General features: G+C 37.0%; 1 protein-coding gene across 1 annotated transcript; it reads right to left on the reverse strand.

Moving 5' to 3' along the window:
- Nucleotides 1–59: 59 nt before the first annotated feature.
- LOC113114331 (uncharacterized) lies at nucleotides 60–13807 on the reverse strand. Its single transcript, XM_026281242.1, has 3 exons — nucleotides 13530–13807; nucleotides 6500–6660; nucleotides 60–3529 (listed from the first exon to the last, which is right to left on the reverse strand). Exons 1-3 carry the CDS (start codon nucleotides 13543–13545, stop codon nucleotides 2669–2671), a joined length of 1038 nt encoding a protein of 345 aa, XP_026137027.1. The 5' UTR covers nucleotides 13546–13807; the 3' UTR covers nucleotides 60–2668.
- Nucleotides 13808–14998: the final 1191 nt, after the last annotated feature.

Genomic DNA, 14998 nt, shown 5'->3' on the forward strand with positions numbered 1-14998 from the left:
CACACTGTGTAGCCAGTAAAGGTCTTTTGTACTCTCTGCGAAAAAACCATGTGACACCATACAGTCGTACCCAAGAGAAATAAATAGTATTAAATAAATATAACAGACATATACACACAAACAGAAATCAGTGTACAGATTGTAAACACTTCTATTTAAACACCCTCTCATCTGCATTATAACTCACGGTCATCTGTGCAGAACTATGATATATATATATATATATACCATGGTACATTTCCAAAAAAACATTGTATTATTGTACCTTTTTTGTATCACAGATTCTCGGAGGTACACTGGGGTTTCAAATAAATACCTTGGTATATTATTACATACTGTGGTATTTACGTAACACCCCAATAAATCTTCAAGAACGCTTTGCTTTCATGTAAAAGCATGGGAATGTGGGACTGAATGGCTACTATTTTCACATACTATGGTATTTGCATGTAATCCTAAACTACTTTACTACTATTACCATGATACCGTACCCAAAACACGACCCTTTTATACCGTATCTTGATATATACCATTTTTACCATATTCACTTACCATGGTATTTACATAATACCCGATGTTTCTAGAAAAATACCACAGTGTTACTATTTTACATTTTATAAAATAACAAACAAACAAAAAAAAAAAAGTATTACCATTGTTCAATGCTTAAAAACATAGCAATGCAAAAGTACTTTGAATTATACCATGGTATTAAATTATGACCTTATTCACATACTCACACACATACTTTCTATAAAAAAACAACAACATAATATTACCATTGTACATTTCCAGAAAACCTAGTATGCCTAAAAAATATTAGCAAGTTTTTGTATAATAATCTTTCATGTGTTTCCTTTTCTGTCCGCACACACACACACCATCTGAACATCAGATTTCTGCATGTGTTTCCAAATGTGTAGGAGTGTGTTTGTGTGTCTGGAAAAAGACGAGTCAGTGTCAGTGAGGCAGCAGAAAACTCTCCATTGTTTCTTTGATTATGCCACATTTCCTCCACTTTTGCCCGTTGACCCTTTCATTGCCGCATGACGCCGAGCGTGATTCACTTTCCTTCTGCTGAATCACGTCTGGCTCTCTCAAAGAGCGCTGTCTTCCCTTTGTCCGTGACGTGCTGGTGGCTCTCTTCTGTTTGGTGATTTAGTGCAAAGCGTGACCGTCTGAGATCCTCAGATCTCCATCCACCGAGCGTGAATCAGTCTGTGCCCAAACCTAGCGAGCTGGTCTCCCCACGCAGATTTCACAACAGGTTCAGCTCAGTCACGCACATTAGCAACCGGTCCAACAGAGAACTGAAGGGTTTGAAAGTGACTTATGTGTGAGCTGTGCTATATATAATAAACACAACTCTTTTTATACACTGCATGTGTGACCCTAGAGCACAAAAACTGTCATAAGTAGCACAAGTATATATTTGTAGCAATAGCCAACAATACATTGCATGGGTCAAAATTATTAATTTTACCTCTATGCCAAAAATCATTAGGATATTCAGTAAAGATCATGTTCCTTGAAGATATTTAGTAAGTTTTCTACCATAAATATATCAAACTAAATTTTTTATTAATAATACACATGTCTAAGAACTTCATTTGGACAACTTTAAAGACTATTTTCATACTTTACTATAAGTTAGGAGTGGATCATTTTATTATTTGTTTGCCGTTCATGCAACAGTAATTTATTACTGTAATAATTTTCATTAGTAAGCATTGCTATCTGATAAGAACTTTGTCTCGTGCTCTTATGAATGTTTTAGCATGACTTTGTGAAAGGATTGAAATAGCCTGGCTTTCTTCATGACCTACATTTGCATATTTGCCACATTTCATTCTGTAACCTACTGTTTATGACAGATGATAACGATCATTGCATTTGTCATTTGTCTTATCGAATGTTGTATCCAGTCAGCAATAAGGTGGCCATGAACTCTATGAGCTTTTTTATGTTATTATTATCATTACTGTCAGTGCTGGCGATGCAGTGTTGCCAGGTATTACTACAGTAGCAAACAAACACAAGCCCAAAACCAAAAATAGCATAAACCAAAATAGGTTTCAACTTATCTGGCACAAAACTTTCAACCTCCCATTTTTTTTTTACATCCTATGACATCACAATTAATGGAAAAAACGAGTCTAATGGCGCTTATAAAAACTGGATCTGGCAACAGCTCTGTTCACACCCTCACTTAAAGTTCTCTCTCAAGCTGCATTCACGAAAATTGCTGTCCATCATGGATTCTGAACAAGCTAGGCAAACCCTCTAAATTTATTTATACATGCAGATACTCATAAAAGTAGTTTTAAAGTGCTAATTAATCACTCAGAGAACCTCTGATTATAGTTTTGAATATTAAAGGTCTGGACCCCGATGACCTCACAGCTGGTTACAGCCATGTTCAGTGGTGTCCAGCTAAAAATGATTATATCTTTTGCTGTAGTGTGTCAGTAGGAGATTTCAGTTTACATGTCCAAACCTTCATTTTGACATTAATTTTCATAATTCAAGATTTTTTAGCTTCTAAAAAAATACTAGTGTTCTAATCATTTTGGCCACCTCTGTACATCGCAATTAACTTTTTTTATGTTTTGTGAAATTTTATTAGAAGGCAGCTCGCTAGGTTATGAAGCAAAGTCGTTGTTGTGTCTCAAGCGCGCTGAAGTCGTTTCTTCAGTCTGGTGAAGTCTTTGGCGGATCTCCACAGCCAGCTCTGCAGCTCTCTCAGTACCCAGAATCCCTCCACTTTCCGCGAGAAGTCATTCGACGCGGGACGAGACGCCAACACAGGGGCCGCCAGCAAAGTGTGGACCTCCGCGGTCGACCCGCCGTACTGATAAAGCAGCGAGAGCGGAGCGAGTCCGGCGTGAGTGGACCGAGTCGCTCGACGGTGCTGAAGAGACGTCGCTGAAAAGAGCACAGGCTGCTTTACCAATGTGTAGTTCGCATTGAGTTTTAGGATCTGCTCTTCATCCACGCTCAACAGTCTTCTCCGTTTCCCCCATCTCTCCATTCCTTCCTCTTTCTCTCTCTCCTCTCGGGCAGCCCAGCTCACTCCTTCTTTTCTCCGTCCTCTCCTTCCTCTCTTCAGATCCGCACGAGTCGTTCCCTCCCTCGCGGCCCGAGGCTCATAACTCCGCAGAGGAGCAGGGCTGTTCTGAAACTGTGAGGAGAGAAGTGGGGCGTATCCTTGAGCGGGCGTGGAGGGCGGGAGGCTGGGGTAGCCCAGGGCGTTCATCAGACCGGATATGGAGCCGAGGAGCCCGCTGAGGCCGGAGCAGAAGTGCATGAGCGAGCTCTGGAGATACGGACACAGGGTGGAGCGCGCCAGCTCTCTAACAGCACACAGGAGCACGCTATACGCCCGCTGGTTCTGCGCCAGACGGGCGCCGTTCTCCAGCCCTCGCCACAGATCCACCCGCGTCGCTGCGCTGGGCACGGACAGAGACGAGCTGTTGGGTCGTGGAGGAGAGAAGCCGGGATCGCTGAACGGAGGCCCAAGATAGGACAGCTGAAGAAGAGAGAAAAAATTTGAATTATATTCAATCTGAGTTTAGTCATCTAGATTTCGGTGCATTCCGAAATACCCCCAACAGTCCGTAATTATTGCATCTTTGTCGCCATCTCTGATTGAAACCTGCAATTGCAATTATTTTGCAGAATTATTTTATTAACGCGGGTCGTGCTCCGGCATGGCTCTAGCACGCATTAATCTAATGTTTCGAAGAGTACGTGTGGCACTGAACAAGTAAGTTACAAGTCTGACACTTTTGTTCTGACCAACTGAGGAAAAAAGCATTACAGTAAATTACGCTACAGTGGTGATTAAATATAACGTTTCGTTAGTTCACATCACATAAAAATGTGCAAATAATTTAACTGTTATACTTTGTTCTCAAATCCTTCATGTTAACAATGTATTAGTGTTACTTGTAGATTTCAGTTTCTGTAAATTCTAATCTGTAATTCTCATACCATTCGAATTTTAAATAAAGAAATAGTTTTAACCCAAAAAGCAAACTATTCTTTTTTCGAACTGGTTGTCTTTGTAATCAGATGCACATTTAAAACTGAAATATAATCTAATTTCAGTCACTTGTGTTTAATAAACACAATTTTTGGATTACAATCCACCATCAAAATGATACACTTAATGAATCCAGCTGCTATGAGAAAAGGCTATAAAGGAAGGCTACATTTTTAACCAACAAAAGTAACCGGCTGTAGTTTTAATCAAACACATCTGATTCAGATCATCAGCTCATTAGTGGTGACTCCAAGACCTGAACCGGGTCAGACAAAGGAGACATGCAAAATATGCAGCGTTTAGGGGTTAATGACCACTGTAGTGCACTCTTAAAGAGACAGTTCACCCAGAAATAAAAACTCTGTCATCATTTACTCATCCTCCAGTTGTTCCAAACCTGTATGAGTTTCTTTCTTCTGCTGAACCCCACCCCACATTGAAAACCACAGTTCGTATGATTTATTTTTGTAAGGAAAATGCTCTCTAGTGCAGGTTTCCTCAAATCTTGCCCTGGAGGTCCAATGCGCTGCCAACTTTAGCTCCAACCCTGATCAAAGTCACATGTCTGTGATTTTCTAATGATCCCAAAGACACTGATTGGCATTGATTAGCATGCTCAGGTGTGTTTGATTAGGGTCAGAGCCAAACTCCGCAGGGAAATGGATCTCCAGGTCCAGATTTGAGGATCCCTGATCTAGACTAAAATCTTGCAGTTACTAGTTTACATCTCAAGTTTTAAAATCAGACTTTTCTTCCCAGAATTGCAAGTTTATATCTGGTAATTCAGTCTTTATAACATGCAATCGTGAGTTATGAATTAAAAGTTTTTAACCGTACTTTTAACTGTACGAAACTGTCTATTTCCCAATGAGTTAGACTTTGTGAGTTTATATCTCAAAATTCTGAGAAAAGAAGACAGAATTGCAAGAAAATATATAACTTGTAGTTGCGAGTTAATTTAATGCAATTCTGCCAGATGCAAACTTTGCAATTATTATTTTTTAATTCAGTGTCAGAAACAGGCTTCTTTACTAGATTGAGAATTTTCTTTTAAATATGACATGCATCCAGTGAGAAATAAGCAGATTAGTTGATGCTGGTTGTTTGTATTTCTTTTGTTGATAGTTCCACCCAAAAATGATCATTCTGTCATCGTTTACTCACTCTCATGTTGAGCCAAACCTGTATGACTTTGTTTTGTGGGACATGAAGAGGACACAATGGAAAATAAATGGTAACCAAAAAACTATTTGTTTACCAGCATGCTCCAGAACATCTTCTTTTATGTTCCACTGAAGAATAAAGTCAGACGGGTTTGAAACTTCATGATTTGATTTCAGGTTTTTGATTGGACTTTGAAATGTGAGCGTTTCATTCAAAGTGGAGGCACATGAGCGCAAGTTTTTAGGAGTTTAAGTGCAATAAATGATCAGAGGATTCTGGATGCGTGACCAGAGAGAAGTCTGTCATTTGACTGGAAGATCCAGCTGTGACATTTTAACTAAAAATCACTGTAAAACTTGACCAAGTTTGGACCAATTCTCACTATTAACTAGTTGCTTATTACCATGCATGTCACTAGCATATCGGTTGTTTATTCATAAAGCACATGAATCTTTTTAAATCTCTTAATCCACCCCATGACTAATCTTAACAGCTACCTTACTATTATTAACCAGCAAATTAGGAGTTTATTGAGGCTAAAGTCAAACCCCAAACTAAAGTGTGAGCAGCATCACAGATGAGCTGTTCATTTCCATTGTATGCCAACTTTAAGTTAAATAAAAGCTATTTAAAATAAAGATAAGCCCTGATGTGTTCCTCCACAACAATCTGTTTCAATAGCAAGTAAACTCATAAATACAGTGCATAAAACTACTATCAAACAATGCACACAGGTCTCTATACACCATACTAGACAAAAAGATACTTGTTTTCTAATATTCTTGGATCAGGAAGCATTTATTTGACAAGTAAAATTACTAAAGATATTGTGTCTTGTTTCCTGAAAACATTATCCAACTTTTGTAAATATTTGCTTAAAACAAGTGCAAATATCTGCCAGTGGTGTAACTAAAATAATCTTGTCCATCTTGTAATTATGATATTTTTTTCTTATCCCCACTGGAAGATATTTTCACTTGTTTTAAGCAAAAACTAACACAATTTGGATAATGTTTTCAGGAAGCAAGACATAATATCTCATAAGTAATTTTTCTTGTAAAGTAAACGCTTCCTGATTTAAGAATGTGTAGATATTTATACTAGAAAACAAGACACAGATACTAAGGAAGAAAATCATTTTTTGCAGTGTAATTAAAACTATATGCATTCAGGAGATAAAAACTCCGGGAAGGGCATTGACAGGAAAACATCAATAAACAAAAGCATCCCATTTATGGTCTCTCTCTCACACACACACACACACACACACACACACACAGAGGGACTCACGTAAGTGTCTCTGATCTCCTTCAGCTGGTGGTCCAGGTATTTTGTCAGCTCGTATGTCCTCTCGATGGAGCTCCTCTCGTTGGTCAGGATGAGTGTTCGGTCCAGCACCTGAGCGAAGCCGACCGCAGCCGCCAACAACAGCAGCACCGCCACCTGATCGACTGAAAACACCGCCTTCACTGCATGCACAACTCAACGATTCACGTGCATTTCTCTTTTTTAGAGCATTTCTGTTCATGAGATGCATTAATAATTCCATAATTTCTTAAAAATCCTCCAGTGAGGACCGTGATATTGTGTTGAGGAATAGCAGCAAGTGGAGAAAATCTGTCTGTAATCAGCTCTGGGTAAATGTTTGGCTTCTAAGCCTTCACACAAATTATGGCGTGTCATTTTAGTGAATTTTTGTAATATGGTGGTTTCAGCTGTAATTCTTTTGAGGTATTCAAAGGAAAATAGTTAGTTTTATGTTATGCTTTGATCGCAGAGGTTTAATTTCATGCAGCTTTATCTGGCACTGCTTCTGCTACCGCCTCTGTTTATAGAGATAGAGAAGTTCTGCACAGGATTATTAAAGGGAATTATGTTCATATTGGGTCATAAAAAGTTGTGTCTTACTTCAATATTTTAATGCATTTTTTTAATTGCGAGCAATTCATTCATGCATTTCATTTTTTAAAAATTATGAAATTTGTTTAATCAAAATATCAAGTCCCCGCCCTACTTTTTTTTTTGTTTTGTTGATAATCTCATTTCCTCAGATGTTTCACAATAAGGAAGAAAAGATCTGTTTCATCATGACTTTGAGAATCCATGAGCCCGTTTTATGATAGCAATAAATACATTGACCCCAATTGTATTTGATCACACAAGCAATGCTAAAATATCACAAAAATAACAAAAAAATCATTTAAAAAACAGCATTTTGAATTTGAACGAATAGTTATTTTGCTCAAAACATCATATTAATTATTAACGTGATTCAATAATATTTGACAAACTGAAAGTGTATACTTTTCCCTTTCATTTTTAATAATTTGACGGACAGCACTTTTTCTGTGTGTGTGTGTGTGTGTGTGTTTTCCTTTTTCTTTTTTTTTCTTTTTTTTTGAGTGTGTGTGTGTGGTCCTCTGCTCTAAGACGTGTTTTTGTTTTGGAGTGTGTGTGTGTGTGTGTGTAGGTTTCTGTTTTGGATGATGTGTATATACATGCCTGTACACAGACCAGTGCATTTGTTACATCGGGTGTTGAGCGCGAGTGTGTGTGAATGCGTCCATCCAGAGACCCTTTTAGCCCCGAAATCCCAGTGAGAAAAAGTGAGCAGATGAGCACGAGCCTCTGAAGTGGTGAAAGGGTCACGCAGTGCTCCTGTTCTGAGCCTCGGGGAGTCTTCGGGCACAAACACATCTCACACCGTGTCTCTGTTCCCGTTCTTTCTGTGTGTCATGCATTCAGAGAACATGGCAGAGATGTGTAATTACTTGTTTGAGGCATTGTGTTTTCAGCAGGTGTGAAATATGTGCGCCTCCTCCCCTACGCTTTCTCTTTTCATTTCTCTTCTTCTCCTCTTCTTGAACCTCTCGTCCATTTTTCCTCAATCCTTTCTTCTCCTGGTTTTTTTATTTTATGGCTGTCACACATTGTTTTCTCCTCGTATCCCCCCTGTCAAGTTCTCCAGGTTGTTTTTCACCTTCTCTTACACACACACACACCCAGGTTTCCTCCCTTTCTTTAAGTGGTTTATCTCTTTTTTGCCCCCCGGCCAAAATAACAACAGCTTATTAACCTCGATTAGCTCTGGCAGTTTTTCTTTTCAGAGTTTTCTCTCTCTGATTCGCTCGTTCTTCTTCTCATCTGAAACTCTTCACTAAAGCACACACTGATCCCGACACACCTTTCCCTCAACACAAGTTCACGATGATCATCCAAGAAGTGCAAGAGTTTAGCAGTGCATCTCCGAAATCCTGATCCGACGCGACGTTAAAACATCAGATCCGCTGAAATCTTCCATTAAAGTCTTAGAAACACTGACTGACATCTTATTCTTATTAAAACGCTCTTTTGTTCCAGTGCATAACTGGATAAGAGCACCCCGAGGAACGTTTTATTGCTCCAAGGTTTCTCTTTCAGAGCTCAGAAGACTCGGGTTTGTTTCATTAAAGCTTTAAGATCGTCTCAAATGCTTCTGCTGTTATATTTCTGAGGAGAAATGGTAATAGACAACTACTAATGTGTCGTATATAAATAAAGGATGTTTATTGGCATCAATGGGTCTATGAAGAACCTTTAACATTTCTGCATTTGATGAACAAAGCGTGGTGTTTCAAATGCTTTTATAAATGGTTCCTTTTTAGAAAATGTACTGTAAAATCCTTAAAAGTGGTCAAAACTGCTTTTCTATGGTATTCACTGCAAAAAAATAAAAAAAATAAAAATAAAAAAAATAAAAATAAAATTTGAGAGCTTTAAAATAATGTGGATTTATGCCCCTTGCAAAACTTTGATGATATATATATATATATATTTTTTATCTCTGGATTTTGATCCAGACTGATTTATTTTGATTATTTCTTAAAAAAAAAAAAAAAAAAACATTACAAATTTAAACAAAGTTAAACACTTAAAAAAAAAAAAAAGTTAAACACTTTAATATTGAGTTTTTTTTTAGGGGTTAGGGTTAGGGTTTTCTGTGGGTTTTCTGTGAAGAACCTTTAATATCCATAAATCCTTGTCATTCTTTAAATCTTCACACCAATAATTGTTCGTTTGTGAACTGATCAAGTTCTTTGAGGAACCAAAAATGGTTCTTTAATGGCATCAGCCAGTTTTTAAACCTTAATTTCTAAGCATGTTTAGGTTCTTTTTCTCTGAAAACAACTGGACAGGCAAATACAACTAAAATATTAAAGAAATCTTTTTTTTTTCTTTCTTATGAAAGTAGGCACCACTCATTTTTTCCAAACAAAACAAATATTTCAAAAATCCGTTGGATGAATGTCGCCGGGCAGAAATCATAACTCTTGACTGCTCAGAAAACTCACAGCACATCTTATTTTTACAACATTTTCTTATCTTTCAGTTTGAGCGGAGATAAAAGTGGTGTTTCTTAGCAAACACAGATAATTAATCTCTGTTGATTCGGAAACTGCAGTCATACTAGATCTTACGGAGAATCACATGAAGAATGTTCTCCTCTCTCGTTGCTTATTTGGATGTGAGCACAACAGCCCAAAAACAGAGCACTGGCATATTTACATAACCCCTGAAACAAGTCCCCCGCGACTTTATTGAATAACAGCGGCTTTCATTAGGACGGATCTGTGTGTGTGTGTGTGTGTGTGTGTGTGTGTGTGTGTCTCCTGCAGCTGGCAGCAATGATATGAAGTCAAATCGGTCTATCAGTCACTTGCTGTCTTTCTCTCCGCCTCACACACATGCACACGTAGACCCTCTCTTTCCGTCTTCTGACTGATTTGTTGCCTCTGTGTTAACACTAAACAGACCAGCCTCCGAGGCTCCAGTCAACAATACCCAGAATTCAGCATTATGGTGCAATATCATAAAACATGTTCCCAAATATCACATCATATAAAGTTATATTGCCCATATGATGGGCTGGTCAGCACAAAGAGCCTAGTCTTTCATATTCATGAGCGAGTGTGTGTGTGTGTGTGTGTGTGTGTGTGGAGGGTCAGGGTCATGTTGTGTGTCTGTGTACAGTTAAAGTAGAGATTTATGTGCAGTCTGCACTCAATCAAACGTGCATTCCTTCACTGACTAGACACACACACACACACACACACACACATGCATGGCACTAGATGGATGTTAGAATATAAATGCATCTTTAAACACACGAGGGACATCCGGCGATTGTTTCTAGATGCATCAGACCAGGTTTCAGTGTCTCGTTCATTCACACACTCCGTGATCTCTCTGTGGAAATTTAGGTTGAATTTGAAATGGATGGAAGTTGGCCTGAAATGTTGTGGGCTTTGCCAAAGACCTTCAGAAGAAAGAAGGAATGGACAATAAAACCTGTGCGAGGAGAAAAATCCTCACTTTCCCTGAACTTTCTGTCTAGAAGTGAGGTTCTTTATTGGCTCTGATGCTTTAACATTCATGAAATCTTTCCATTGCACTAAAGGCTCTTTACAAAATAGGTTTGGAAATGCCATAGAAGAACCATTTCAGTTCCCTAAAAGTTGCTAAAAGAACCTTTTCTTTTTCTTAATACATTTTAATAATCTAAAGAAGCTTTTGTGCAGCTGAAAGATTCTGTGGATGTTAAAGGTTCTTCATGGATCCGTCAATGATGATTTTAAAGAGTTTTTATTGGTAAATGTTCTTTAGATAAGTAAAATGTTCTTCTTTTTAGGAAAATTCACTGAAAGGTTCTTTATTTTATTGATGGTTCCCACGAAGAACCAAATTATGGAATCTTTCAAATTCATGAAAAGGTTTTGTGCAAAAAACCTGGAAATAGTTGCAAAACAAACAACAACAAAAAACATAAAAATAACTGATAAATGAAAGGTTCTTTTGGGAACCAAAAATGTTCTTCTATAAAATGAAGATTCTTACTTGACAGTGATGGATTACATTTTTTTAAATGTAAACATTTTCTTGATATTACTCGCTTTAATAAGAAACAAACCAACAAACAAAAATCTAATTTTTACCCAGCGACTGGGTTTGTCTTTTTTTAGAGTACACAAAGATTGTTTGTAGTATAGTTCTTTAGTTCTTTAGATTTTTAAAATGTTCTTTTCATTGCGAACATTTTTTTCTTTTAGGAACAGTTTACTGAAAGGTTCTTTAGGGAATTCTTTATTGACTGATGATTTCATGAAGAAACTTTCTCAATCTTTTTATGACACGAAAGATTGTTTAAAGCAGAAAATGTTCTTTAGATTATTGAAAATATATGTATTTTTTTAAATTATTTTTAGGACCGTTCACTGAAATGTTGGTTATTTCATCAATGGTTCCTCGAGGAACCTTTAACAAATTCTGGAATTTATGAATATTCACACTAATAAAAAAGGACTGTTCACAGAAAGGTTCTGCAGCAATAATAATAATAAAAAAAAAACTTTTGAAGCCTTAATTTTGAAGAGTTCACATACAGTTATCTTCTTCTCATGCCTTTTTCATTATTTTTTTCTGATGCACTATATCTTTTTTAAATGATCTCTTCCCTCCTCTTCTCTCTGACTCAAGTTTCTCATTTAACATCGTCCGACTCAAGCCGAATGAAGAGCCGTTCTATCTGCACGTCCAGTCTGGAAGATCAAGGAACTCAAACCGTTTGAGATGGAAAGCAAGACAGAAAGAAAGAAAGAAAGAAAGAAAGAAAGAAGAGGGAGAGCGAAAGGGGCTTGGTGAATCGAGGGGCCATGTTAATTTGGGAAAAATGTAAACAGCATGTGTAACTGTTCAAACCGTGACCGACTCATTTTATATCATTCCCCTGTGCTCCCTCGCTCCTTTCTCTTTTAGAGAGAATCTGGGCTGCGTTAGCCCTCTTTCCTTTCCTCCATCACTCCATCCCTCTCTTTCTCCTTAAGCCCTGCACTTCCTAAAGCTCTTCATCCCTCCACCTCTCTCTCTCTCTCTCTCTTTTTCCCTAATCTGTCTCTCTCGTCCGCTTCTTCGTGTGAATTAAACTGCACATGCATGGGGCTCTGTGACATGATAATAGTTTGGGGCTTTTTTCTGATTCCATCTGTGTGAGTTTGAGTGTATTTGACAGTTTGGGCTGTGTGTGATTGCTGTGATAGATGCGTGTGGGGCAAAATGAACTGTAACGGGGAAAAGAGTGTGTGTGTGTGTGTGTGTGTGTGAACAGACTGCTCTGCTGCTTTGTTCAGGCGTAAATCGCATCATTTCGTCACACACTCTTCCTCCTTTTCACAGACATGCATGGCTCCCTGAAGACAGGTGCTGTGTGTGTGTGTGTGTGTGTGTGTGTGTATGTGTGTGTGTGTGTGTGTGTGTGTGTGTGTGTTTAGACCCTGACTAACTTGAATCATGTACATTCTCATATCAGTGTCTGTTAACAAGACAGGGGTGAGTTAGCTCTATGGAGTGAAGAATAACTCGTCTTAGTGTGTCTCTGTGTGTGTGTGTGTGTGTGTGTGTGTGTGTGTGCTTCATGTGAGGAACAGATTTATCAAAATGTGCCCGGAAATGTAGTAAAAAAAAAAAAGCACTTTAAAAGGACATTTGAAAAACATCTTGTATTTGAAAGGCTCATTAATAACGTGTTGCTTTCTGAAATCAACAGGTTTAACACTGATATTTACTGATATTTTAGGAAATGATTTGTGCTTTGTTATAAATGTATATTTTAGTGAGAAAAGTGATTTACAGTAATTACAAAAAAGTAATAAAATTTTAAACTGTTTTTAAGAACAACCTAAAACATGCATATCTCTCATCTAACTAACTCTTTGTCATGTGAAATGTTCAACTCAATTAAAAAGTACTAGTTTTAATAATTAAATAGCTTATATCAGTCTCGCGCACGTGTATGCATATGCAAATAAAAATAAATAATTAAGGAAACTTTCAGGGTCAATATTTCCATCGATTATTAGACATGAAATGTTAAAGGTATCTAAACTAAACAAGAGCCGTTAACTCACTTTAAAGAAATAGACTTGCTTTGCTGCACAGACTTTTACAGGCCTCTCAAACTCGAAGCAGTTTTTCAGAGATTTTATTTTTTCAACAGTTTTTTTTTTTTTTTTTTTTTTATTAGAATAGAAGTCAAACTATTAATAAAGGAACTAATGGCTGAATCACAAGCCCATATTTTCACCTTGCAAACAAATTTACGCACACATGCACAAAAACAGTAACAGCCTAATAATAATAATAATAATAATAATAATAATAATAAACTAAAAGTTAAAGCTCAGAGAAAAACTCGGAAATGTAGCCTATATATAAATTATAAGCTGGTAGAATAATGATGCTAATAATAATAAATTAATTAATCAGAGTTAACTGTGAAAATCCGTACCTTTCCAGCGAAGCATGTTCAGGTTCAGATCCGTTTATTCTTTCTGAAGTTTGAAGAGTTCTGGATGAAATAAGACCGAGCCCGTTATTTTCGCGCGCGCTGTCCGGTGCTTTAATAGACTCTCCCAAAACTTCTTGATTAGCCTTTGCCTGGAGTAATAGATAGAGAGAGGAGAATATGTGTAGAGTGATTATAAAGAGAGAGAGAGTGTGATATCCAGGTATCTTCAGTGTGTCTGAGACTCAGTGAGTGATTTCTACACATGCACCTCTCTTTCTCTCTTTCTCTCTTTCTCTCTTTCTCCTCCTCTTCAGTGATTCACTGTTGATTCATCTCCTCTGAAGTGAAGGACCCTGCCACGAGACTCGGAAACCACAGAGCTGGGAGGAATTACACTTCTGACAGAGATTTCATCATTCCTCCAATTGTTTTCTCACCAAGTGCATGCTTTGTATTATTTTTGTTCTCAGATTCTGTGACTCAATTATAATTCGTCGTTGAGTAATTCATTCAGAACGGACCGTGTGTGTGTGTGTGTGTGTGTGTGTGTGTGTGTTTGACCCAGTCTCTGCTCGTCTATGCGTCACTCCTCTGGTATTGCGTTTATTGACAGTGAGATTATTGAAGTTGTGTGTTTAACACATGCGTGGGTTTATTTCAGAGGCGTGCTGAGAGAATAAGAGCTTCATCTGACCGCGTGACATGAACAGAAGAGGAAGGATTAACACTGGGATTATTGCATAACTCTTCTGAGTCTGTGATGTTTGATTGATTGCTGTCAGATCAAGTTTGATCGGATGAATCGTGATGCTGGCGTCCTCTGCTGTTTAACACCGGGACCTTCAGTCAAACATAACTTTTAGATTATTATATCTTTAACTGTATGCTTATATTGTTTTATTGAACGCAGAAGCGAAAATCTAAAGTCGGGTTTATTTATTTAGTTTGCTATGGCGGGACAAAAATAAATAAATAATAAAATATATAAATTAACACAATGTTAAAGATAATGCACGTACCGGAGAGACAATAAATGCAAACTTTATTTTCTGATTCAAATATTTTGAATTTAATGTATTATTATTTATATGAATAGTTTATATTAATAATAATATAGTAGTAATAATATTGTGTATATATGTTAATATAATGCAATAAATAATAATATGTTAACATGAAAGCATTTTAATCTTTTAACATGTTTTTAATAAGTTCATATATTTATTTCGTTCGCCTATATTTACGACACATTATTATTATTGATATTTAATTACATAATTCATCCATATTATATTTAATATTAATAATGTAATTGAAAATGAAAATTTTAAACATATAGCCTATTAGGTATATTTAGGTAATATATATAATACAGTATAAAATATGTATAATACAGATATTTAGGTAATATATATTTTTTCTTTATATAGGATCATAATATGGTTATAAATTCATAATATAACAGGTTT

This window comes from Carassius auratus, chromosome 14 (assembly GCF_003368295.1).
Source record: "Carassius auratus strain Wakin chromosome 14, ASM336829v1, whole genome shotgun sequence".
Taxonomy (NCBI): Eukaryota; Metazoa; Chordata; class Actinopteri; order Cypriniformes; family Cyprinidae; genus Carassius; species Carassius auratus.

What these genes read in the sequence shown, in the direction of transcription:
- LOC113114331 (XM_026281242.1), bottom strand. An exon ending in AGGAGATCAGAGACACTTAC is followed by an intron (nt 3,530 to 6,499) that starts GTGAGTCCCTCT and finishes TCTCTTCTTCAG; the next exon opens with CTGTCCTATCTTGGGCCTCC.